Source organism: Talpa europaea (assembly GCF_964194135.1).
Source record: "Talpa europaea genome assembly, chromosome: 8".
Taxonomy (NCBI): Eukaryota; Metazoa; Chordata; class Mammalia; order Eulipotyphla; family Talpidae; genus Talpa; species Talpa europaea.
The window spans coordinates 31,768,740-31,792,504 of NC_140075.1; the positions used below are offsets into that span (position 1 = coordinate 31,768,740).

Genomic DNA, 23,765 nt, shown 5'->3' on the forward strand with positions numbered 1-23,765 from the left:
TCAGAATGGACGGAATCCCCATTGTGTGCGGCGCCCCATGCCGCCCTCCCCTTGCCCACACCGGACATGCCAACAAACAGCTCATTGAGTCCGGGGGAGGGGCCGGGAGACAACAATGTCCCCCAGCGGGCCAGGGCTGTGAGCTCAGCTGGGGGTGGGGGCTGCCATGGAGGCCAGGGAGCGATGATCTCAGCCTGGGGAGGGCTGGCCCCTGCGACAGGCTGACCCCAGCCTGGCCTCCCCGGTGAGGCTGAGAAGTCCTGACCGGGGTTGGCCTCACCCTGGCTGCCCCACCCCCTGGGGCCGAGCTGGGAACCAACTGGTGCTTCTCACGCTCAAACTGCTCTAGCCAAGGGCGCCAACAAGGCGCTGCAGGGGGGCCTACAGGACCAGCAGAGCCACCTCAGACCCAAGAGGTTGGTGGACGCTCCCTCTGGTGGGGCCATTCCACAAGCCCCTCAGAAAGGCCCAGCTAAAACAGAACCCTTCCACACCACTAGCCCACACTGACCACAGTAGGACTTTTGGGTCAAGGAGAGAATGCACTTTGAATAACCAGAATCATCTAAAGAACAGGGAGCAGCCTGGGAGGAGTAAGAGTCCCATCCCTGAAGGTATTCGAGACTTTGGCTATGGAATATGCGGTTGGTGTAGATGCCCTTGAGAGCTCGCCTCACCCTGAACTTCTAGACATAGGGCCCCAGATCATTCTACAATGATACCTCTGGATTCCCTTGGTGGGTTCCAGCCTGATCCAACCCTTCGTCCTCTGCCAGGGCTGCTAGTCAGGGCTCTAGACCTCAGAGGGGAAAGGAGGGGCGTTGGCTGGATGTCTGGCATGACCACAGTGGCCCCCACTCTCAGTATGGGAGCAGGGGAGACCTGAGGCTGGTCATGCTTGCAGAGTTCTATCTGGAAAGCAGGGGAGAGAGCAGCTGTGGACTAGAAAAGAAGGGGACCTGACTAGCAGGTCAACAAGAGTCTGGCTTCTCAAGGGCCCATCCATCTCAGGGACAGGCCCCAGGCGTTGGTGCATACCTGGTCATCAGCCACAGATCCGGAGAGCTCCTGCGTCTTGCCTTCCCTCTGCACCTCCCTGTTCCAGATCACCCTGCACACCATTGCCAGATGGAAGCGGAACACCCTCTTCTGCTCAAGAACCCGCAGCTTCCCTGATACCTATCAGTCAAGTCCACATTCATCTGTCTGGTTGGTGTCCATCCCCTAGCTTTCTAACCTCAGGTCCAACCTTCCACGTATAAAGTCATTGCAGCTGGACTGACTTCATTCCCACCCTGATCCTCTTTCTCTCTTCATTTCTCAGGCCAGGAGTGCCCTCTCTTCTCTTTATCTCAGTTCTGCATTTTTTTTCCGAGCCAGTTGCAATCCCCTACCCCCCATAAAGCTTCCTTTAAACTGTGCTTAACCCCTTGTGCCACCAGGGAGGCCCCAATATTTGTCTTTATCTCTCAGGCTTACTTCATATAATCCCTCCGGTTCCTTCCATTTTGCTGTGAATGGTAACATTGCATTTAACCTTATAGTGGAACAGTATTTCTTTTATTTTTAAGATTTATTTTTATTTATTTATGCAGACAAGAACGGGCGTGTAGGCCAGAGGTACAGGGTGGGGGTGGTGAGAGAATTCACCAGAGACAGAGTGGGGAGCAGAACAGGCAGATCTATAGAAATACACCGCTGAGGGGAGCAGTTGGCGAGACAGAAGAGGTCTGCTGTGCCATGTGGGTTAGCTCCCTGGCCCGGGATTGAATTCATGATGCAGTAGCTGTCGATAGCTTGATAGCACTGTATCTTTAACTCTTGTGCCACCGGGGAGGCCCTGGAACATTATTTCATCGTGTGTCTATACCATATCTTCTTTATCCACTCATCTCTCAGTGTTCTAGCTATTATAAATAATGCTGTAGTAAACATTGTGGAGCATATGAATTTTTTTAAGCTTATTTATGTATACATATATACATAGGGTGTAGGCCAGAGGTGTGGTGGTAGTGGTGGTGGTTAAGAGGATTCACCAGAGAGGGCGTGGGGAGCAGAACAGGCAGATCCACTGAAATACACTGCTGAGGGGAGCAGCAAGCGAGAGACTGGAGATGTCTGCTGTGCCATATGGATTAGCTGATAGCTTCGTAGTGCTGACACTTAACCCCTTGAGCCACCAGGGAGGCCCGAGCATATGAATTTTTTTTTATTTGATTCCATGTTCAAAAGTGGAAGTGTGGAATTGCTAGTATGTCCATTTTTAGCTTTTTAAGGTAGGTCCAGACCACTTTCCAAAATGGCTGCTTCAAAAAGGGTTCCTTTTTCTCCACATCCTCTCCATTATTTGTTGTTGGAAGTCTTTTTGATATGTGCCATTCTCATTCTCATAGGTATGAGATGATATTTCCTTGAGGTTTTGATTTGCATTTCCTTTATCAGAATTAATGGTGGAAAAAATGAGCAAAAGGTGCAGTAGCATTTCTTTTTTCATATACTATTGGCCTTTTGTATATCCACTTTGGAAAACTGTTTATTCAGATCTGCTGCTCATTTTTTTTTTTTAAAGAATTATTTATCCAAGCACACAAGAACTAGGATACAGGCCAGAGGTGTGGGGGGTGAGAGGATTCACCAGAGACAGAGTGGGGAACAGAACAGGCAGACTGACTGAAGTACACTGCTGAGCAGCTGCTGAGGCAGGAGAGGTCTGCTGTGCCATGTGGGTCGCTCCCTGGCCAGGGATTGAACTCATGCTGCAGTGGCTGCGGACAGCTTCACAGTGTTGTGTCTTAACCCCTTGTGCCACCAGCTCAAGCTGCTCATCTTTTAATTAGGTTTCTTCATTGGTGTCGAGTTGGCTAAGATCTTTGAATGTCTGGGAGGAACCAGTCTTTTTGGCCTATATTCTCTTTTGGTGGCAGTTTGATGAATTCACCCCAGGAGTCCCCAGCTTCCTCCCTACCCAAAGAAGAGCTGTGTTGAGAGGGCAGGAGCAGAGATCAAGTGGATATGAGAGAAGAGGAAGCAGCAGAGCGGTGGGTGAGTGAGCCGCAGAGAACTTAGTGGCCGGAATGGGAGTGTCACTGCCCCAGAAGGATACATGACACCGGTGTGAGTGGGTACAAAAAAAAAATATCTATTTCTAAAATTAGAGTGTTATCTGAGATTGTTACTGAAGCCACTGGTGCTGGAGACCCTGAATCTCCCACCAGCACTCCGGAACTTCTCCATGAACTCTCAGACCTCAAATGCAGCCTGTCCCTTGGCTGCAAAGTTTATGTGACTGGACAGCTCCAGAGGGAATGCTTTTCTGAGAAGTCTGGACTGGCGGGAGGCAAAGTGACACTGGCTCAAGGTGGCCCACCAAGGTCCAGAAAACTCCTTGAGGCTGAATGGGGGCACGGGCTCTGGTGCCTCCCAGGTCTCCAGACTTCTTCCTTGGGGATAGTCTAGACACAAGACAACTCTCTGGGCAGGAGTTATTTGTTAATCACAGACAAGGCAGGTTACTCATTAGCAAGCATCAACATGCAATTCTCATCAACTCCAGGGGAGAGTTCAATCTGGATTCACAACAGGGAGACTTGGTGTAGACACAGTCACAGGAAGTTCTCCCATATGTCTAACCTAAATCCTTCCTGCCACAATTGAAGCCTGTTTCCTCTCATTCTGCCCATGGTGGGAGAAGGAGACAGCTGGTCACCATCCTTTACTTAAGACCCATCACCTACTGGACCATGGCTGTCAGAGTCCTCCTCAGGGAACAGCGAGCTGCTGCTCAGGCAGCTGTTAGCAGAATTGGTGCCTGTTCCTGGCTTTTTTCACTGCGGAGGGGAGTGTTTGAAGCACAACACTTCCTGGTTCAGGCCTGACCCTTCCTTCCCAGGTCAGGGGACCAGGGCCTGTGTGAGTAACCCTCACTCCCAGGCTCTCCAGAGGGAGAGGTGTGACTCCATCCCCTATCTCTTGCTTGCTTCAAACCCTGGGTGGTAGCTGGGATCAGAGATCAGAGGTTGTGTAGGGAAATGGGAGAGGTCAGAGTTTCTTCTAGGAGATGAGTTGTTGCTCAATGGGGGAAGGTGAAGGACACGCAAGGACCTAGAATACCAAGGGGTCAGGGACAATAATGAGAGGCTGGAAGCAGAAGTGGGGAGTGAGGGCCCAGCGGGGAAGGTGGCACTGGGAGAACTTCCCACCTGTCAACTGTTTACAGGGAAGAGATTAGAGGCTCAGGTGAGCTGTGTGATGGGGGCAAGAGAAGGAACAGTGGAGGTGAACTCAGAGCAGAGGATGAGTGGATGAGGTTTCTGTAGGGGAAGAAAAACCTTGGGTCCAAAATCCAGGGCTGAGGGGGCACCTGACCTTTGCGTTTATTTTCCTTTTTTTTTTTTTAAAGATAAATTAATTTATTTATTTATGCATACGAGAACTGCGGTACAGGCCAGAGGTGTGGATGGTGAGAGGATTCACCAGAGACAGAGTGGGGAGCAGAATAAGCAACCTGACTGAAATACACTGCTGCGGGGAGCAGCAGACGAGGCAGAGAGGTCTGCCCGCAATGTGGGTAGCTCCCTGGCTGGCCGGGGATCGAACTCATGCAGCAGTGGTTGCTGATAGCTTCATAGATTGTGTCTTAACCCCTTGCGCCACCAGGGAGGTCCTTATTTTCATTTTTTAAAAAGATTTATTTTATTTATGCATACAAGAACTGAGGTACAGGCCAGAGGTGCGGTGGGTGAGAGGATTCACCGGAGACAGAGCTGGGAGCAGAACAGGCAGACTGATGGAAATACACTGCTGAGGGGAGCAGCGGGCGAGATAGGACAGGTCTGCCAGGGGCCAGGGATCAAACTCGTGTTGCAGTGGCCGCCAATTGCCTGATAGTGCTGTCTTTAACTCCTGTGCTACCAGGGAGATCCTGATCTTTGCTTTTAATTTGGGCTCTGCTACCCCCCCCCCACCTTCTTCTGCATAAGTTGACAGAAGATTCTCTTTTGACCCCAACACTCTCAGCAGTGCCTTTGCATGTGCCCTCTGCTCTCTAGTCCTGTAACTCTCCTCTCAAGTCCTCCGTGCTCTACCAGGTCTAGGCAGTAGGCAAGAGCAGGCTGGGACCAGACCTGCAACCTTGGGGTCTCTGTGCAAAGGGGGCCTGAGTCTTTCTTCCCTTCCCCTGAGCCTCCCTGCTCGCAGGCTATTTGAGACAGGAAGGAGCTAGGGAAAGGGAAGCCAGGGGCTCTGGGAAAGTTGCCCTGGAGGCCGCCCTAAATCCTGGACTTCTCTGTGGCTGGAAATACCCGCCACATGGCTCCTGGCCCCAGCTTTCCAGGCATCCCCTGGGCTTGGCAAATGAAGCCAGGCCAGCTGCTAGGATCACCACTGCAAGCCCTTGCTTCCAGCCTGCACTTCTCATCTGCCCCTTCTCTCTCTCCTTCCCTCCTGATCAGCACAGAGGAGGCCTGGAGACCTTCCTTGCTAAACAGTTTAAAGGGGGTTCTTGGGTCAGGGGCCCTCAGCTTCTCCCTTCTTGGACCCATTGTCTCTGTAGACCAAAGCTGTTTTCATGGAGGAGAAGGCCCTTTCAGTACTGGTTGCCTCAGCCTGAGGTACCACCTACACTGGGTCTGTTTGAGAAAGCAACGGACACACAATAATGGGGTAGCCTAGGCTCTTCCGGCTCCTGGGAATCTGGGAGACAGGAGGGAGGAGGCCTTCCTAGTCTCATGAGGGGTCAGGCAGTCACTCGACTCATACTCCAGGGGCTCATCCACTTGGGCATCATTTCCTTGGGACATTTGGGTCATCAGTCATAAGCCATCAGCCAGTGGGGTCCAGCCCAATCTGTTTGCTCCCTCAGTGATGTGGGGAGGGCTGAGTCCCAGAGTTGACTTCTCCTTCCTCCTGGGTGCCTCTGCTCCAGCTTGCTATCATGAAGTAGGGTGCCGTTTGAAACCTACGCTTGGTCCTGGAAGGCCAAGACCTTGGACAATGGGCTTCTCCAAACTTCACCTCTTCTCCAAACCCATTCTTGCAACTCCAGCCTTCTTCCAGTGATGGCTCTCCTCATGTCCTCTCACCACAAAGCCCCTCCCAGCTAAGGTTTTCCACAAGGTCCACCTTCCTTCCATGCTCTACCATGCTCTCCTCTATCGGCGCCCCCCTCACCACCACGTCCCCCTGCCTCATCCCTTAGGATTGTTTGCCTTGGACTCTCCTTTTCCCTTCCTTTCCTCCGGGAACTCTTTTGCCATCTGGAATCCCACCTCTATGCCAAGTCTGTCCGTGGGCCTCTACTCCAAGCCTGGCCCTGGTTGCCGGGATGTTATCTGGGGGAAAGGAAATCAACGTTTATTGGGCCCAGCAAATGTATAACCTGATATAGACGGGCAGTTACCCTCCTGGTCACTATCATCCCCACTGCACAGAAGGAGAAATCTGAGGCATACCGTTTGGGTTAAATTACAAACCCAGAAACAGGGCTGGGAAGTGCGAGGAACCAGATCCATGTCTTGCTATTCTGCAGACTCCACCAGCGGGTGGTGAGAGGTCCCTTTCCACCTCAGACCTTCCCAACCCTTTCTGGAGATTCTTCAGGACTCAGCGTCTTCACCCCCGTGCCCCTCCCTCCTTTCTACAGGGTCTCCCACAGCTATCACCCACCGGCTCAGGGCAGCGTGTTCTTCCCTTGAAGCTCCCAACTGAGTCCTCAGGGCCACCAAGTCATCATCTTCCACTCTCCTCCACTAGCTTCAGGCCTGTCCTGTGGGGAACCCACTCTGCTCCCGGGGAAAGACCCAAGGCGGGCAGTTCCTTGTAGGGACTCCTGCTAGAGGTGCAAGGGGCCCCGCGGGGTGCCGCCTGCGGAGCGGGAATCCCGGCACTAACCGCTGGCGCCCCTTGAGGGGAGGGGAGAGGGCGGAGGTAGTTCTGCGGCGGCATCTGTCCCAGGCGGGCGGGAAGCTGCTGCATTAAATTGTAAAATCGATTTATTGACCGGCAGGTGCGAGCAGTGGCAGATGGAGAGTAGCGCTGCCGGGGCGCATCTGCGGGGAGGGGCAACATCGATCCTGGCCCCCCTTGGAAGCCCGTTGGTTCTGGCCCTTACTTGCCAGCATGCTTCCACCTGCAGGGCCAAGGTCCGAGGAACGGCAGCGCCTGAGCGGACAGGGTAGCTCGGCTCCCTCCCCCGCCCCCCTTCTGGCCCCGGGGACCGGGCTGCACCCCCACTCCTGGCAGACCCTGCCAGCCCCACTGCCCCAGTTGGCACGCGGCAGACCGGGCTGACGCGTGGCAGCGCCCTGCGGCAGATGAGGCACGCGCCGGCCTCATTTCAATGTGAATGGATCGAATGGAGCAGCCATGTGGCAGCAACAGTTTGCAAATCTCCCCGCCTTCTGTGCAGCTCCCCGGCCGCCGCTCCCTGCACGTGGCCCCTTCTCCGCAGCAACCACAGCGGCGCCCCACTAGGCTTAAGCGCCCCGCCCCCGGTGTGCCTGGCGGGCGCAGCCACGCGGCCCCCACCGTGTGCCTTGCTCGGGTGCAGCTAGCCTGGCATAGAAGGCTGTCCCGGGGCGGGGGGGGGGCGGGGGGATGGGCAGAACAACGCAGGAGGCCTCGGAGCTTCGCTGCCGCCCCCGGGGAGCACACTGTAGGCTACCCAGCCCGGGAGGAGTCTCGAGGGTCTACGTGGGCCCATCGCACCCGTATAACTCGGGGTCAGCTTGGGGGCAAGGCTCGCAGACAACCTTGGCGTTTCCTGGCCCATGTGCGGGATCTGCCTGCTGGGGGCTGCGAGCAGCGGCCAAGCAGAGTCCACTCCTGATGCAGAAGGCCGCCGGGGACAGAGGCTGTAGGCTTTGCTTGAAGCCAGGCTTAGATCTGTCCCCATTCTCTACACTGGGCAGTATTTTTTTTTTTTAAGATTTATTTATTTATGCATACAAGAGCTGGGGTACAGGCTAGAGGTGTGTGGGGTGAGATCATTCACCAGAAACAGAGTGGGGTACAGAACGGGCAGACTGACTGAAATACACTGCTGAGGGGAGCAGCAGGTGAGTCAGGAGAGGTCCGCTGCACCATGTGGGTAGCTCCCTGGTGGGGGATCGAACTCATGTGCAGCAGCTGCAGATAGCTTCATAGGTTGCATCTTAACCCCTTGCCCCTCCATGGAGGCCCTACACTGGTATTGAGGGTATTGAGGGTGCCTGTTGGGGTGAGTAACCTGAACTCTATGCCCACAGTCAGTCTTGGGGAGCTGGGGTCAGCACAGCATCCACACCCTGGCTCCAGAGCATCTCAGAGCACCAGCATAGGAGCAAGGTCTCCAGACTTCCACATGGGTCCAATCCTACTGCGATTTGTACCTCAGAGAGCCTCAACAGCCCCCTGCTCCTGTAAACACAGAGGACGTTTGTTGCAAGTTTCCAGGTGGAGAATAAGGGGCAGAGGAGCCCCAACCCCAGGGTCACCCTGTTCGGGTTCCCAGCACTACACTCTCCTGATCAACAAATGTGGGCAAAACTGGACCCTAGCAGGTTGGAGGCCCGGTGGGGGCCCAGGATGGTGGTGTCCTAACCCAGTGGTGAACTTTAGGAACTGGGCTCAGGGCACAAATAGGTGCTTCCTGTATGCCTTTCGGAGGTAGGGAGAACTTAACCCTTTCCTCCCGGGGTCAGAGGTTTCTGGGAACCCTTACATTTTGTGTGTCTGAGAACACTAGCGATACTTTTGTCTGGTCCTTGACCTTTTGCAAAGTGCTTTTGGACACATCAGTGTGGATGTGTATAAAGGGTGGAGATTGTTCCAGATCTATCAGTATTGAGCGAGATTAGTCATCTGGGACCGGCAAGTGCCAGCACTAAAAAAGGGAGCAAGTTTTTGTGAACTCTCATCCAAGATTTGGAGATGAACAGATCTAGATAGGGTTGGTGGCAGTTCCAAGGCCGGTGAGGGGCCCTCCTGGCACCGTAGGGCAAGTCAAGGGATTTGTAAAGCATGGGCAGAGAGAAGATGAGGATCCACTTGTCAGGACCGTGAAGGCAAGCTCTGGGCTCCCCCTCCCTCCGGCCGGGGTCCCCCCGCCTGTCCATAACCTACATTAACTCTGGAGCCCAGCCTGGGCCCATCTGCCGGCCCCCGCCCCACCTCGGTTCCCCCACGCCAACCCGCTCACGCCAGATGGTGGGTGGGAGGGGTGGCCGTGCGTGGGGACCCCGGAGTCTGTCTCCTCACCTCCACCCTCCCCCAAACCACGCTCCCAACCCCTTGTTTCTCATCTCACTCCCCCATCCTCCACCACGACCCCCCAGTCAGAAAACCCGGACTAGCTCAGCATAGGCAGCTGTTGGGCTCCGCGCCGTGCCCCCCCCAAGCCTCCCAGGGGCCCGCGCCGCGTCCCTGTCCCCCCCCAACCCCCCGCGCCGATCTTATCGCCCGACGACAGCCCCCGCAGAGCGGGCGGGCTGACAGCTGAAGCCACCGGGCCCTGCGGCCCTCAGCGTCGCGGAGAGAGCTCCAGGCACCCCGGAGACGGAGAAGCCGCCCTCCGCGGTCGGCGGCCTCTGGGGAGCACTCCGGGTTCCGGGAAAGCAGCTGCAATGCCGCCGCGGAGAAGCGGGGCCGGCCTGGGGAGCCACGACGGCGCGACCGGGCGAAGCCGCCTGAAGTAAATCCACGATCCCCCCGCTCCACCCTGCACCTCGGCCACGGAGGGGAGGACCCGGGGCGGCCGGGCCTCAGCCCTCACCTTGACTCTCCAGCGGCTGGAGCCGGCTCTGGAGCGGGAGAATTCCTTCCTGCCTTAAGCGCGCGGCAGGACGCGGAGGGGGCCGGAGGGGGTGGGGGGACAGTGGGTGCCGGAGCCGAGGCCGAACCCAGGTGAGCGGAGGCGCTGGAGGCGGGGTCAGACCCTCATTATCATACAGCTGGGGACGCCCGCACCCCGCTGCACCTCGGGGACCACGCCCCCGCGCCCCCCCTCTCCGACCTCGCGTGCAGGGGCTGGCACGCGCCGCGCCCTGGCGGGCGAAGAAGAGGCGGCACGTGCAGCACACGCTCCCCGCAACTCGGGAGGGAGACGCCCACCAGGTGCAGGGAGAGCGCCCCGGGTCTCAGACGCTGGGCCCACGGCCTGGCCCCGGGCGGCCACAGAGAGGTTAATGCCTCCGCGCCCTCCCCGCTGCGCTGGCCATCGCGTGGCGGGTGCGCGCTGACAGGTTGGGGGGCGCAGCGGCGAGAGCTCGGGGAGCTCCGGGAGCTCCGGGCAGGCGTAGGAGCTCCGAGCCCGGTGGAGATGGTTTCGTTTTCCGAGCTTAGGTTCTTTTTACCTGCTCCTGGGCTACAGGTAACAGGCGTCGTCCGCCGACGCACAGCCCGCGGGGACTCCCCAGAGTCTCCGCCCCCATGGCCATCCGGGAACTGCTTCCTCACCTCCCGCTCCCCGGCCCCCGGCCCTCCCTTTATGCTCCCGCGGCCGGGGCCTCCGCCAGCCACCCCGCGACTGCGGAGAGCCGGCCACCTCCGCGCGCGCGGAGCCGGGGGACCCAGGGACTGGGAACGGCACGGAGGGGCGGGGACCTGCGCCTGACTGGCTGGCGGGGGAGGGGGGCTGTTGGGGGCGGAGGCCCCCTCCGGGCGGCGCTGGGACTGTAGCTGCGAGAGACCCAAGGGGAGGAGAGAGTGACCATGAGTCTGAGTGACAGGCGGCGAGGAGAGGAGCCAATATATATAAGGAAGGCGCCCGAGCGCGCAGGTTTCAGTAGCGGCGCCGAGCGCAAGCCGGGAACACGAGGCCAGGAGTCGCCGCTCGAGCCGTCCCAGCGCCGTGCGCCCGGGCACTAGGCTGCTCGCAGCCCCAGGATTAGCCGGAGGACGAGCCCTCGGCGCTGCCGCCGCCCAGCCGCCCGCACCTGGATTACCTGCCGTGCCGTTTGGACCGTACCTGGCGAGGAGGCGCAGCGGGAGGAAGCCCCAGCGGAGCCTGTCTGCTCAGTGACCGCCTCCGGCGGCCGGGCGCGCGGGAAAGCGGCTTCCCAAAGCACCGCGCCAGCGTCGGGGCCGGCGGGTGGACGCAGCGACGCCCCAGGGGATGGCAGCCGCATCCCCGAGCGCCTCCGGCTGGGTGCTCTTGCTGTTGGCGGCGCTTTGGCAGCAGGTAACGTCCCGCGCCCCCTCCGCCCCTCCCGCGCGCCCTCCGCCCGCGCCCGGCGCCGGCCGCGCTGACCGCTCCCCCCGCTCCTTCCCTCGGCCCCGCGCCGCAGCGAGCGGCGGGCTCCGGAGTCTTCCAGCTGCAGCTGCAGGAGTTCGCCAACGAGAGAGGCGTCCTGGCCAGCGGGCGGCCGTGCGAGCCCCACTGCAGGACCTTCTTCCGCGTCTGCCTGAAGCACTTCCAGGCGGTCGTCTCGCCCGGGCCCTGCACCTTCGGCAGCGTCTCCACGCCCGTGCTGGGCACCAACTCCTTCGCGGTCGGGGACGACAGCAGCGGCGGGGGACGCAACCCTCTCCAGCTGCCCTTCAATTTCACCTGGCCGGTGAGCACCGCCTGGGCGCACTGGGAGGTCACGAGAGCCGAGAAAGGCGGGGGGGGGAGGGGCTCCCGGGGACCAAAGCCCGCTCCCCGGATTCCCTAGCCCCCCGCAACCAAACAGAACCACGCAGCGCGCTCTCTTCTCGCGCCTCCTTTCTGCCTCTCCCGGGACCTCATCCCCGGGAAGGCTCTCGCCAGCCTCCCTCTTCCCCAGCTCTTGGGGTACGTTTTGCATGGCCTCGCACCCCAGCCTGTCTCCCGCCTCCGAAGGGCTCTGGCGGGCCGCCCCTCATCCTTCAACACGCTCCCCTCTGGGGTTCTTCCCCGGCCCTCGCAGCTCGAGCGCTGAGCTGCGCGCAGACCCGTTATGTTGACCCGGGCGCTGTAACTGTATCCTGCAATTAGATTAATTAAACCGGCTGGCGCAAGGCGCCCCCTCCCCCCTCCCCTGCGCATCTCACTATCTCTGTCTCCCCCCGCCCCCCCTTCGCTTCCCAGGGTACCTTCTCGCTCATCATCGAGGCTTGGCACGCTCCCGGAGACGACCTGCGGCCAGGTGAGCAGCTCGCTCCGCCGCCACAGGGGGGCGACACGGCGCAGCCCCCAAAGGGTTAATCCGTAAGGGGCGGGGGAAGTGCGGGGTGGGGTGGGGGGTGGGGGGTGGGGGTGGGGGGCAGGACGTTTAGCCCGGCCCGGAGCTGCGCCCCGCGCTGGGCGCTCAGATTCCGCCCGCTGCTTGGGCCCTGAGTACAATTGCGTTTCCTGCGGGTTATTTTTGGCGTGGGAACGCGGGGAGCCCGGCGGTGAGAAAGGCCGAGGCTGCCAGCGCCGCTGACGGGCCCCTTCCTGTATTTTACACCTTTCGCGAATTCCGCTCCTTTGCAAAGGGAATAATGGCTTTGGGATGTTGTTCTGACACAGAGGAAAAGGATATTTCAGCAGCACAACAATTCTCACTTTGAAAAGGAAAAAGAAAAGCATTACCTATCTCCCAGGGCAGAATCCCTGAATGGGCGCTGCAAGACCCCTTGCTCCCAGGGTCCTCCCTGGCCTGAAGATACTTGCTTTTTCTCCCTTCTTTTCCCGTTTTGACCTCTTTTCCTCTTTCCCCTCCCTATCTGCCCTCCCGAACACTGGGATATCTTAACATCCTTCTATTGTCCCCTTTTTCAATGGTATCAGGCCCCCTCCACATGCACACACAGGGCAGCTCAGCCGTGGGACCCTTGGGTTCCTCCTGCCCGTGCTTGCTGGCAGGTGGGGGTCATCTGAAAAGGGCAGGTTTGATCCAGCAGTTGCTGGCACCCTCGGGGACTGGCTGCCCTTCCTTGACCCGGCCCTCTGCCCCTTCAGAGGCCTTGCCACCAGATGCGCTCATCAGCAAGATCACCATCCAGCGCTCCCTAGCTGTGGGCCAGAACTGGTTACCGGAGGAGCACACCAGCTCTCTCACAAGGCTGAGCTACTCTTACCGGGTCATCTGCAGTGACAACTACTATGGGGACAGCTGCTCACGCCTGTGCAAGGATCGAGATGACCACTTCGGCCACTACAAGTGCCAGCCAGATGGCAACCTGTCCTGCCTGCCCGGCTGGACTGGGGAGTACTGCCAACATCGTAAGCAGCCAAGCTTCTGCCTTCCCAGGGTCCCCTGAGCAGATCCAGTGATGTCCTTTTACCCATTTCACAGAGGGGGGTCAGAGGTGTCCACTAGCTGGGTCTCAAGGACACCTGGGGACACTTAGAATGGGCTTGGACTTGGATGGCTCTCTTCTTAGTGCTCCTCTCCGCCATGCCAAAGCCCACAGGGACCCCATTATTGTGTTCCATTCAGTCTGGATCCTCCTTGCCTGTGCCACCATTTAAGATACCCATGGCTCCTCTGGGAGGCCAGGCGTGGGAAGTGAGCCCAGGAGAGCTGGGGGCACCCCCAGGGCTAAGAGAAGGATGAGTGGGTCTTGGGGTTCCATCATATCCCAACCTTACCCAGCCCTGTTTTCTTTCCTCAGCTGTCTGTCTTTCTGGCTGTCATGAGCAGAATGGCTACTGCAGCAAGCCAGCAGAGTGCATGTGAGTGGGGGGACAGGAGGTGGCGAGGGGGAGATGTTCCCAGGCTAGGCCCTCACCTTACCCTCAGCCTTTCTTTTGTTCCGCAGCTGCCGCCCAGGCTGGCAGGGTCGCCTGTGCAATGAATGTATCCCCCACAATGGCTGTCGCCATGGCACCTGCAGCATCCCCTGGGAATGTAATTGTGATGAGGGCTGGGGAGGCCTGTTCTGTGACCAAGGTGAGTCAGGGCAAAGAGAGGGTGTGGAAGGGATGGGGAGATGGGCAGGGGTAGGAACGAGAGCTGTCTTCTTACTTGGTGACTGCTGAGTTGGCTTTCCCATTATCCTTCAAGGGACTTGGGACTTTTAAGGATCTTTACAACTGGCCTAGAATGAGAAGGTGGGTCCTTCTTCTCCAGGTATTGGGGAGGCAATGTGGCTGGAGAAAGCAATAGGGTGACAAGTTGGCAGCTTGAAGGTTGCGCTCATAAATTCCAGCATGGCCAGAGAGAGAGGGATGCCAGGTTCAGTTCCTCTTTCTGCCCTGTAGTTACCTATTAACCCCCTAAATGTTTGCTTACCTGCCAGGGCCGTTTGAGCAGCTCTCCCCTAAACAGCTGTCTGGTGGGGTGTGCCCACTGGCTGCCCCAGGGCTGTAGGTGAGCTGGGCCTCTGGGCGGAGTGACATCTAACCGACTTCTCTGTGTGGGCTTAAACGGCCACCCTTGTTCTTCCCTATTCACACTTGCCAGGCAGCTGCATGAGCTCACCCTGCCTCTTCTCCACTCTTCTTGATGTTTGGGGGACTGGTCATTCTTTTGGCTGTTGTTGGGGGGGAGGGGTCTGCCAGCTACAACTGGGGGAGGAGCCTTTTCTTCATCCTGTTAACCAGCAGCAGCCCATGTACCCCCCTCTCTTCCCCCCCATTTTCAAGGTCAAGAGGCTTGGCTGCTACTATGGAGACACCAGCATAGGCCTGGGGAGGGTAGGCAGGGGCCTTGCCAGGACAGAAAGAGCTTGCCTAGTCCTTGGCTCACTGGCAACAAGGGGCTTGGAATTCAGCCCCACTATTGTGAGTGTGTGTGTGTGTCTTTCTCCCCTCTCCCCACCCAAACACACACACCTGGTTCCTGACCATTCTCCTTCCTCTTCCCCCCATTTACTCCCAGGTGACAGAGTCATATATTCATATGCAAACACAGCCCTTATAGTCCCTGTGTTTGTTCTGTCTGGTTTTCCCTCCCTGTTCTTCCCAAATAAGAAAACAAACACTTATCTTTCAAAATACCCTCAAAACACGATCCCCTTTTTAAAACGCCCTCCACTGCTTATGCTGGCTCTAGCCCGCCCCGTCTCCTGTATCCACCTGTTAAAATGTTATCCCTCCTTCCAGGCTTATCAGCTGCCCCTCCTCCATGAAGCCTGTCCTGACTTCCTCCTTGCCCGCCACCCCTCTCTTTAGCTTCTTCTTCTTCTTCTTTTTTTTTTTAAAACATTTTAAAAGGACAGGTTTATGAGGAAAAGGAGAAAGAAAAGAGTCACAGGTGGGCAGAAGCGCTGCTCCTTAGCTTCATTTGAGCCTGGCTGACAGTTTGTGAGCCGACTTGGCAGGCCGTTGTCCAATTGTTTTTTCAATTTTGGTTAGATGTGGTTCAAGGTGCTTCAACATTCATGATTTTTTCGGGGGAGGAGGAAAGGTATTTAGACCTAGAAGGCTGAGTTGAAGCCCCTTTGGGACAAACATGGATGGTGAACCTGCAGGAACGGGAGTCTGGGGTGGGGCCCGCTCTCTGGCCCTGCTCAGCTGCTCTATTCCTCTCTCTGCAGATCTCAACTACTGTACCCACCACTCCCCGTGCAAGAACGGGGCAACGTGCTCCAATAGTGGGCAGCGGAGCTACACCTGCACCTGCCGCCCGGGCTACACTGGCGTGGACTGTGAACTGGAGCTCAGCAAGTGTGACAGCAACCCCTGTCGCAATGGAGGCAGCTGTAAGGTGAGGCCCAGGCCCATGCAGGAAGGCCGAGGGCTGTCTGGCCAGGTGGTGTCCCAGGCATCCCACCCCAGGTGGCCAGTGGATGTGCAGTCTTAGGCAGGTGTTGTAGACAGGTGGGGCCTGGCACCCGGCCTCGCATCCCTGCCCCGCCTCCACCCCCCCCACCCCCTCCCGCCCTGGTCTGACTTTGGTCCCTGTATGGTTTCTCTCCAGGACCAGGAGGACGGCTACCGCTGCTTTTGTCCCCCGGGCTATTATGGCCTGCACTGTGAACACAGCACCTTGAGCTGCGCTGACTCTCCCTGCTTCAATGGGGGCTCCTGCCGGGAGCGCAACCAGGGGGCCAGCTATGCCTGCGAATGTCCCCCCAACTTCACTGGTTCCAACTGTGAGAAGAAAGTGGACAGGTGCACCAGCAACCCCTGTGCCAATGGTGCGTCCTGTTCCTTGTTAACCTAGCAGACCAGATCTGGGGCCAAGACAGCCTTCTGTCTGGCGAGGGTGTCAGGAGGGGAGAAAGGCCTTATCTGTCACTCTGGGCAGGCTGAGATGGGTCCCCGGCTTCTCTGAATGGTGAAAAGCTTGTTGATCAGCCAGTGGCTTTGTCAAAGGAGAAGGTTAGCACGGAGTGCAGGCCTTAGGAGAGGGAGTGTGCCCCCTGTGTGGCCTCCAGTCCTATTTCACCCCAGTGTCCCTGTCAGAGCCCTGATCTGGCTGAGGCGGCCTCTGATCCTCCCCCAGGAAGAAAGGGACATTGGTGTTCTGGTGTCCCTCTTGGCAAAGGCTGATGCTGTCAGGGCCCCATTCCTGAAGGCCACCCCTTTGCCCCATGGCCCCGTGGAGCTGGCGCGACCTAAGTCATCTTGAATATTGAGCATCTTTTGGGACACAAAGTATGTTGGTTATCCTTGCCTCTTGGCCTCCTGGTGACCCTCTGTGAGGAAGGTAGACAGCACCGTGCAGGAGAGAAGACACAGGAGCCCGCGAGGGGTTGGCAGGGCTGAGCTGGAGTCTGCTCTCTGACTAATCACTTGGTTAACTCGCAGGAGCCATGGCTGCTTCATCACTGAATGGGGAAATATAATGCCTGCCCTCTGTTTCATGTGGTTGTGAAGATTAAATGAAACGATGATAATTACATTTATCTGAGCATTTACTGTATTTCAAGCATGTGCTCCTGCCTTCATGCATCATCCTGCCTAATCCCCAGCTCCCTCCGATGGAGAGGAGAGCAGTAAACTTCATGTTAACAAATGAGGAAACTGAGGCTTAGCATGAAAGTAAAACAACAGGGGCCAGATCCCCAGCTAGAGAGAGAGAGCTGAATTCCAAGCATTTCTGTCCAATGTACTAGGAAATTCTGTAAAATGCCACTAATTTTGTACACGAGCCCACTGAGGCACAGAGGACCAGGATCACCCTCAACTGCAGGTCTCCTGACTCTTTCTGCAATGTTCTGTGTAGTGCGCTGGCTCTGTAAATGCTGACTGTGTTCGTGAGCCAGCAGGACCCAAATTCGTTCCTGGGATGGGGCACCCCCCTCTGCCCCAGGGGCAAGCAATTGCTGACTTGTGCCCCGTGCCTACCCACAGGGGGCCAGTGCCTGATCCGAGGTCCAAACCGCATATGCCGCTGCCGTCCTGGATTCACAGGCACCCACTGTGAAAACCACATCACCGACTGTGCCCGCAACCCTTGTGCCCATGGTGGCACTTGCCATAACCTAGAGAACGGGCTCATGTGCACCTGCCCGGCTGGCTTCTCTGGCCAGCTCTGTGAAGTGCGGCTCTTCGGCGATGCCTGTGCTTCGGGACCCTGCTTCAACGGTGCCACCTGCTACCCTGGCCTCGCCCCGGATAACTTTGTCTGCAACTGCCCCTATGGCTTTGTGGGCAGCCGCTGCGAGTTCCCTATGAGCATGCCTCCCAGCTTCCCCTGGGTGGCGATCTCCCTGGGCGTGGGGCTGGTGGTAGTGCTGGTGTTGCTGGGCATGGTGGTAGTGGCTGTGAGGCAGCTGCGACTTCGGCGGCCCGACTATGGCAGCAGGGAAGCCATGAACAACTTGTCGGACTTCCAGAAGGACAACCTGATCCCGGCCGCGCAACTTAAAAACACAAACCAGAAGAAGGAGCTGGAAGTGGACTGTGATCTGGACAAGTCCAATTGTGGCAAACAGCAAAATCACACACTGGACTATAATCTGGCCCCAGGAGCCCTGGGGCGGGGGACCATGCTGGGAAAGTATCCCCACAGTGACAAGAGCTTAGGGGAGAAGGCACCACTGCGGTTACACAGGTGAGCAGCACCAGGACACCCAGGGCCATGGGCCCCTGCGTGGTACTGTCTGGGCTCTGCCAGGACAGGTAGGAGGCTGGTCTCAGGCCCTTGACCGCTTTTAAGCAAACCGGGGGTTGCTATTGACAGGATCCTCCAACTAGATTTCTGTCAGGGGTCCTTGGCCCCTCCCCTTCCTCCATTTATTTTTTTTTTAAGATTTATTTATTTATGCATACAAGAACTGGGGTACAGGCCAGAGATGCGGGGAGTGAGAGGATCCACCAGAGACAGAGTGGGGAACAGAACAGGCAGACTGACAAAATACCCTGCTGAGGGGAGCAGCGGGCGAGACCGGAGAGGTCTGCCACGCCATGTGGGTTGCTCCCTGGCCGGCCGGCCGGGGATCACTGCGCACAGCTTCACAGTGCGGTGCTCAACCCCCTGCGCCACCAGGGAGGCCCCTCCCATTCATTCATTCACAAATGTCAAGTGTCACACTGTGTTTCTGAGACGTCCATTTTCCCATGGTGTGACTTGCCTCTAAGCGGCAGTGCTGGCTTTTTCCAGAACTGAGACCCTCTGGTAAGGGTGAGGGTTCTTTGGCTCTCCGAGCGGCCCATCCCTAACTGCCCCCAGGCCAGCAGTGGGCATCCCCAGTCCCTGTGTCTTCTCCCGGGGCTACCTCCGCTGTGCCCTTGGCTCTCCCGTGTCCGGGTTAGCGCCCCCACCCCCCTCCAGCCGTCTCCCTGGTCCTCCCTCACCAACCTGCCTTGTGTTCCCTCAGTGACAAGGCAGAGTGTCGGATATCAGCGATATGCTCCCCCAGGGACTCCATGTACCAGTCTGTGTGTTTGATATCAGAGGAGAGGAACGAATGTGTCATTGCCACGGAGGTGAGTGCTGGGCTTGCAGCCCGTCCAGCGTGTCCCCTCCTGCCTTTTGGGGATCAGAAAGTGCCCGTTTAATCTTGGTCGCAGAAGCGGCTCCTGAAGAGTAGGTCCGAGCCCCTGGCCGCCAGGTAGAGGTTCGCAGGCCCCTACTGGCCTGGTTGCTCCGGAGGGTGTGAGACAGGGCCGTGGCGGCGGGCTGAGCTGTGGCCTGGTCTCTTCTGCTGTTAGTGCAGGCTGGGTGGCTATGGCAACGGGCCAGCTTTCAGGCACTGCTTCCCAGCTGCTGGTGGGTGAGGGTTGCCTTGTGCCCCTCCTTCCCCTTCCCGCTGGCCTCTCCAGTGGCCAACCTCATGAGCACAGGCTCCCAGGTGTGTGCATATGTGGGTGCAGGAGACTGGGGAGGGCTCCCCACCTTCCCTTTACCCCGCCTGCCTCATGGGCTTCTCCCAAGGAGGCCAGGGCAGCCAAGGAGGGAGTGCTGTACCTCAGGATAACCCACCGCCCCTCTCTCCACATGCTCCCCAGGTATAAGACAGGAACCTCTCCAGGTCATCCCAGCTTTGTCCCAGCAGCTGGACCTTCCTTCTGCATTGTTTACATTGCATCCTGGACGGGGCTGTAATATGCAACGTGCTGCTCTCAGGAGGAAGAGGGAATGGCATGAACTGGACAGACTGTGAACTTGCCAACAGATGCAGTACCCTTCCACGCCTTTGGGTGTCTGTCTGGCATCAGATTGGCAGCCCTGCCAGCCAGGGGAACAGAGGACAGGAGCGATGCCACTTGGACCTGCCCTGCCGACAGTGGCCCTTGGAGGACTCCTCTGGGGCCCTGGCTTGTGCTCCACAGGGAGTGGCGGCGGCCCTGTGGGGTCTGGAGCTGCGGTGGCCTCCACTGGCATCTGTGTTTCCAAAAGTGCCTTTGACCCAGGCTCCATGGTGATAGCTGGGTCCAAATCAGAGAGGAGAGAAGAGGCCAGTAAGGGGCAGGACCATCTGTGAGCTAGGAAGCCACTGGGTGAGGCTCTTGTCAGGAGTTGCCCTGCAAGTGAGGTGAGCGCCCGAAAGGGGAGGAGCACTTTCTGCCCCGTGCCTCCAACTGCTGCATGTGGGCCTTGCTCATACCACCCCAGCCTCTCCCTGGCCAGGCCCTCTGGGCCCAAGTGTTGGTAAGCCTTACCTGGCTTTCACAGCCTCTGGCTTTGGGTGCCTCTGGGCTCCTGGGAGCAGACAGGATGAGGGCCTGCCCCTTCTGCCAGTGAGGGGCACCAGGCCTAAGTCAGGAGCTCAGGGCAGTTCTGTTGGAAATTCCACTGAGGGAGAAACTGGGTGCTGTCACCACCAAGGCCTTTTCCTCCCTCAAACCCATTCCTACAGCCTCAAGCCTGGGCTCTGCCCATGCCCACTACTGCCCCAGACCACCTTTGAAGCCGATCTTCAGAAATCAATAATATGAGTTTTTATTTTGTTTGTTTTTTGTAGTTTATTTTGGAGTCTAGTATTTCAATAATTTAAGAATCAGAAGCACTGACCTTTCTACATTTTATAACATTATTTTGTATATAATGTGTATTTATAATATGGAACGGATGTGTACAGGAGTTTACTACTTCTTGGGTCCTGTCTTTGTGATGGCAAAGTGGGAATCTTCACCCGGTCCTCTCGAACTCCCCTTCACATACTGCTGCCAGAACCCCCAGGACCTGTACGCTCACTTGGGTTTGGCCTGCTGTGTGCTAGGCCTTTGTCCCCGCGGTCCCTGGCAAGGTCCACCCCGCCCATCTAGTCCCCAGCCCTCGTCTTTCCTGCCTGATGGCTCCCCTTCCCTACTTATGCCCCCACCATTCTTTGGAGGGGCTATGCCCCCGAACCCATTTTCCTTTTCTTTCCTCAAGCCTGAAAACAGCTTATGAAACTCCCTAGTCATCTTGGAATACAGGAATCGGGGGGGGGGTGAGTCTGTCGGTTTTCCACTCATTCCTTAGGATTCTCTTGGAGAAGGGGATCTCTGAACCCTGGAAACAAGTGGCTCCTTCCTCCTGCCATGGCAGGATTTAGATGGACCGGCACCTGCTCTTCTCTCAGGCCCTGCAAGGCACGGGTCTCAGGGGGCAAAGAGGGTCAGACTTTGCCTTGGATCCATCCTCCTTGCAGCTGGGCAAGAGAGTTCAGGGTCAGGGCTTGGTCTGCCTAGAGCTGCTGGAGTTTAGTGGAGACGAGGGGCTCAGGGAGGGGTAGCAGGGAGGGACACAGTGACATTCCCTGGGTCCGGTTTTCTCTGAGACACTAATTTGAGTTTCGTCACTACTTCGTGTCTGGCTTCCTCTAAGGGGCAGAATGGCCCCTGGGTGCCGTGCTCCTCTCCATAGCCACAGACAGTCCCAATGGAGAGCACATGATGAAAAAACGAGCCCCTGACAAAGAGCTGAGCAGACGCTCCCAGCTCTCAGCCTGTCCACAAAATCACAAAATAGACCCACCAGATGCCTTGCTCCCGATGGAGTCCAAGTATGAGCAATGCTACTTGCCCCCCCTTTTCCTCTGTGTCCCTGACACACACAAGGCATGCCCGCCCTGACCTGGGTGCTCGTGCCGGCGACAAGGAAGCAAGAGACCAGGCTCATCCACACTCCCCCGCACGCACACGCTCCACGCCTTGCTCATGGCTCCCTGTTCCCCTTACTGCACACACAGGGTATCAAACAGGAAAGCATTCAGGGAACCGTTCCCACAGCCTGAGCCGGCAGCAGGGGGAAGAACAACACGACCTCACTCTTCCTGCCCAAAATGAAACAGGAAAGCAGCTCCAGGGCCCTGGGGGGGCGGGGGAAACTGGGCTGGGACACGGAGGCGAGATGACGAGGCTCCCATGTGGGGGACAGGTAGGACACTCGCGGGCCTGCACGTCCACACCACCAGGCTGTGCTGGATAGCACGGGCTGCCAACTCCACACAGAAGAGCCCTGGAGGGGAGCTGGCTGGCTAACCTACTCACTGGCTCTGCTTCCCTAGATGGGGAGCTGGGCGAGCCCACCACGCCAACTTTCTGGGGAAAGAGGATTCACGCATGGACTTGATCTGGGCAGCTCCAACCTGAAGTCTGTGCCAGGCTCCACCTCTAGTGACATGGCAGAAACTGAGCCAGGCACCTGGAGTGTGAGCAGGCCTCAGGACTTCCAGGTCACTCCCTGAGGGTCCAGCCCATTCTCATAAGTACAGTCCCCAAAACTTTCCTCCCAGAGCACCCAGGTGTACAAGAGATGTCCAGGTGTGCAAACCCAGGTGTACAAGAGATGTCCCAGAGCTGGCAGAAACCAGGCCAGATGATAACTCTGGACTCACTGTGAAGGGCTTTCCAAGGTTTAGCAAAAGTCCTAATCAATCCGCGTGGATATTTCACAAGAGACTAAGGGTTGAGTAGTTCCTGAACAGCCTGGAGCCCGCGCCCTACCTAAAGGATAAGTCTGACCCCATGATGGCCTCTGGCTGAGGACAATGGCTTTTCTAGGGTCTTCTGGCTAGTGACCATCTGGAGATGGCTGTGGGGGCTTGAGTTAGGGGGAGAGAGGTTTTGGAAGAGGTTTTTTGTTTTTTTGTTTTTTTTAATTGTGCATAAACTCAGGGTCTCCTCTCGTGTCTCAGAAAGACAGAAAAACGACCTTGGCTCTGATGCCCTCCTCCGCCCCCCACCCCCAGCAGATAAGGCCATTAGATTAGCCAGGATAGCACGGCCACCCCGCAGAGCTGGCTCTCCCCTGCAGCTTCCCTGCGCGTCCGCGGGCTCGGAGGCCCCGGCCCCCCGCCCCCCGCGGCCGGTGCGTTCCGGGAAGGGGATGTCAGTGATTCACCCAGGGAACTGTGACTGTCCCTTCCCGGGGCGAGGATGCGCCCGGGAGGCCCCAGCGGCCTTCCCCGGGTGGCCGCGTCTCCCTCGCGCCCAGGGGGCACCTGGCCTCGGAGCCCCAGCGGGGGGCGGCGCCCCCCGCCCGCCCCCCCGCGGAAGCGGCAGGTGCGGCGCGCGGGCCGGGGTCTGCCCTCCACCTGCCGCCGCGGGGCGCCCCAGGGCCCGGCCCCCGCCCCCCGCGCTCTTTGTTACAGCCCGACTTCCTGTTTGCGGCCTCCCGACCCGGGTTACTTCCCGGGGAAGCCGCCGAAGGCCGCGGGTTTCTCGGAGACACCCCCACCCGCTGGGCTCCGCCTCCCGCGTCCCCGGAGCCCGCCCTGGGCGCCCGAGCCCGCGCGGGGCCGCGGTCGCGGGGAGCCCGGGGCGCCGGCGGGCCAGCGGGCGGGACCTCCCGGGCCAGGCTGCCCGGCACCAGGGGGCGCTGCGCCCCCAGCGGGGCTCGGGGTGCTGCCCTGCTCCGTCCTGGGGGCATGGGATGGGGAGGGGGCGGTCGGGCGCGCATTTTCTTGGTTGCCGCGCAGAGAAAAGCGCAGCGCGATGCCGCCCCGCGCCGGAGCCCGCGGGTGGCCGGAGACGCAGGCCCCGCTCCGCGGACTCTGAGCGCCCCCGGGCGCAGCCCCCCGGGCGCGTTCTCTGCTCTTCTCTCCGGCCCTGCAAGGCCCTGGTGCCGTGGCCCTCGGGGGACTCCTCTGGGGCCCTGGCTTGTGCTCCACAGGGAGTGGCGGCGGCCCTGTGCGGTCTGGAGCTGCGGTGGCCTCCACTGGCATCTGTGTTTCCAAAAGTGCCTTTGACCCAGGCTCTCTCCCCACCCCGCGCCCAGAGGCTGCCGTGGGCACCCCGAAACGCAGCGAATTGGGGTGGGTTGGAAGAGGCAGCGTTTGCGTTCCAAGGCTGAGTCTGCCTTCCAGCAGCAGCTCTCCTGGCCGCGGGGCCTGGGACGAGGGCATCCCTTTCTTTATTCCTTCCCGGGCATTGAGCACCTGTTCTATACCAGGTGTTACCGATAAAACTTGGTCTCTGCTCAGAGAAGCGAACCAGCTAGTTAATTATCTTTAGCCTCTCTGCAGATAATACCCCTCCTGCGTATGATTATGAGATCGAAATAAGTTAATGTGTGAAAATA

General features: G+C 58.3%; 1 protein-coding gene across 1 annotated transcript; it reads left to right on the top strand.

Moving 5' to 3' along the window:
• Window positions 1-11,089: 11,089 nt before the first annotated feature.
• DLL4 (delta like canonical Notch ligand 4) lies at window positions 11,090-18,908 on the top strand (the record flags this gene model as incomplete). The annotated part of the gene is made up of 10 exons (XM_084240823.1): window positions 11,090-11,155; window positions 11,262-11,531; window positions 12,026-12,083; window positions 12,881-13,144; window positions 13,537-13,597; window positions 13,684-13,814; window positions 15,403-15,572; window positions 15,786-16,005; window positions 17,165-17,867; window positions 18,634-18,908. The coding sequence occupies 10 exons, from the start codon at window positions 11,090-11,092 to the stop codon at window positions 18,812-18,814; spliced, it is 2,124 nt and encodes a 707-aa protein (XP_084096949.1). The 3' UTR covers window positions 18,815-18,908.
• Window positions 18,909-23,765: the final 4,857 nt, after the last annotated feature.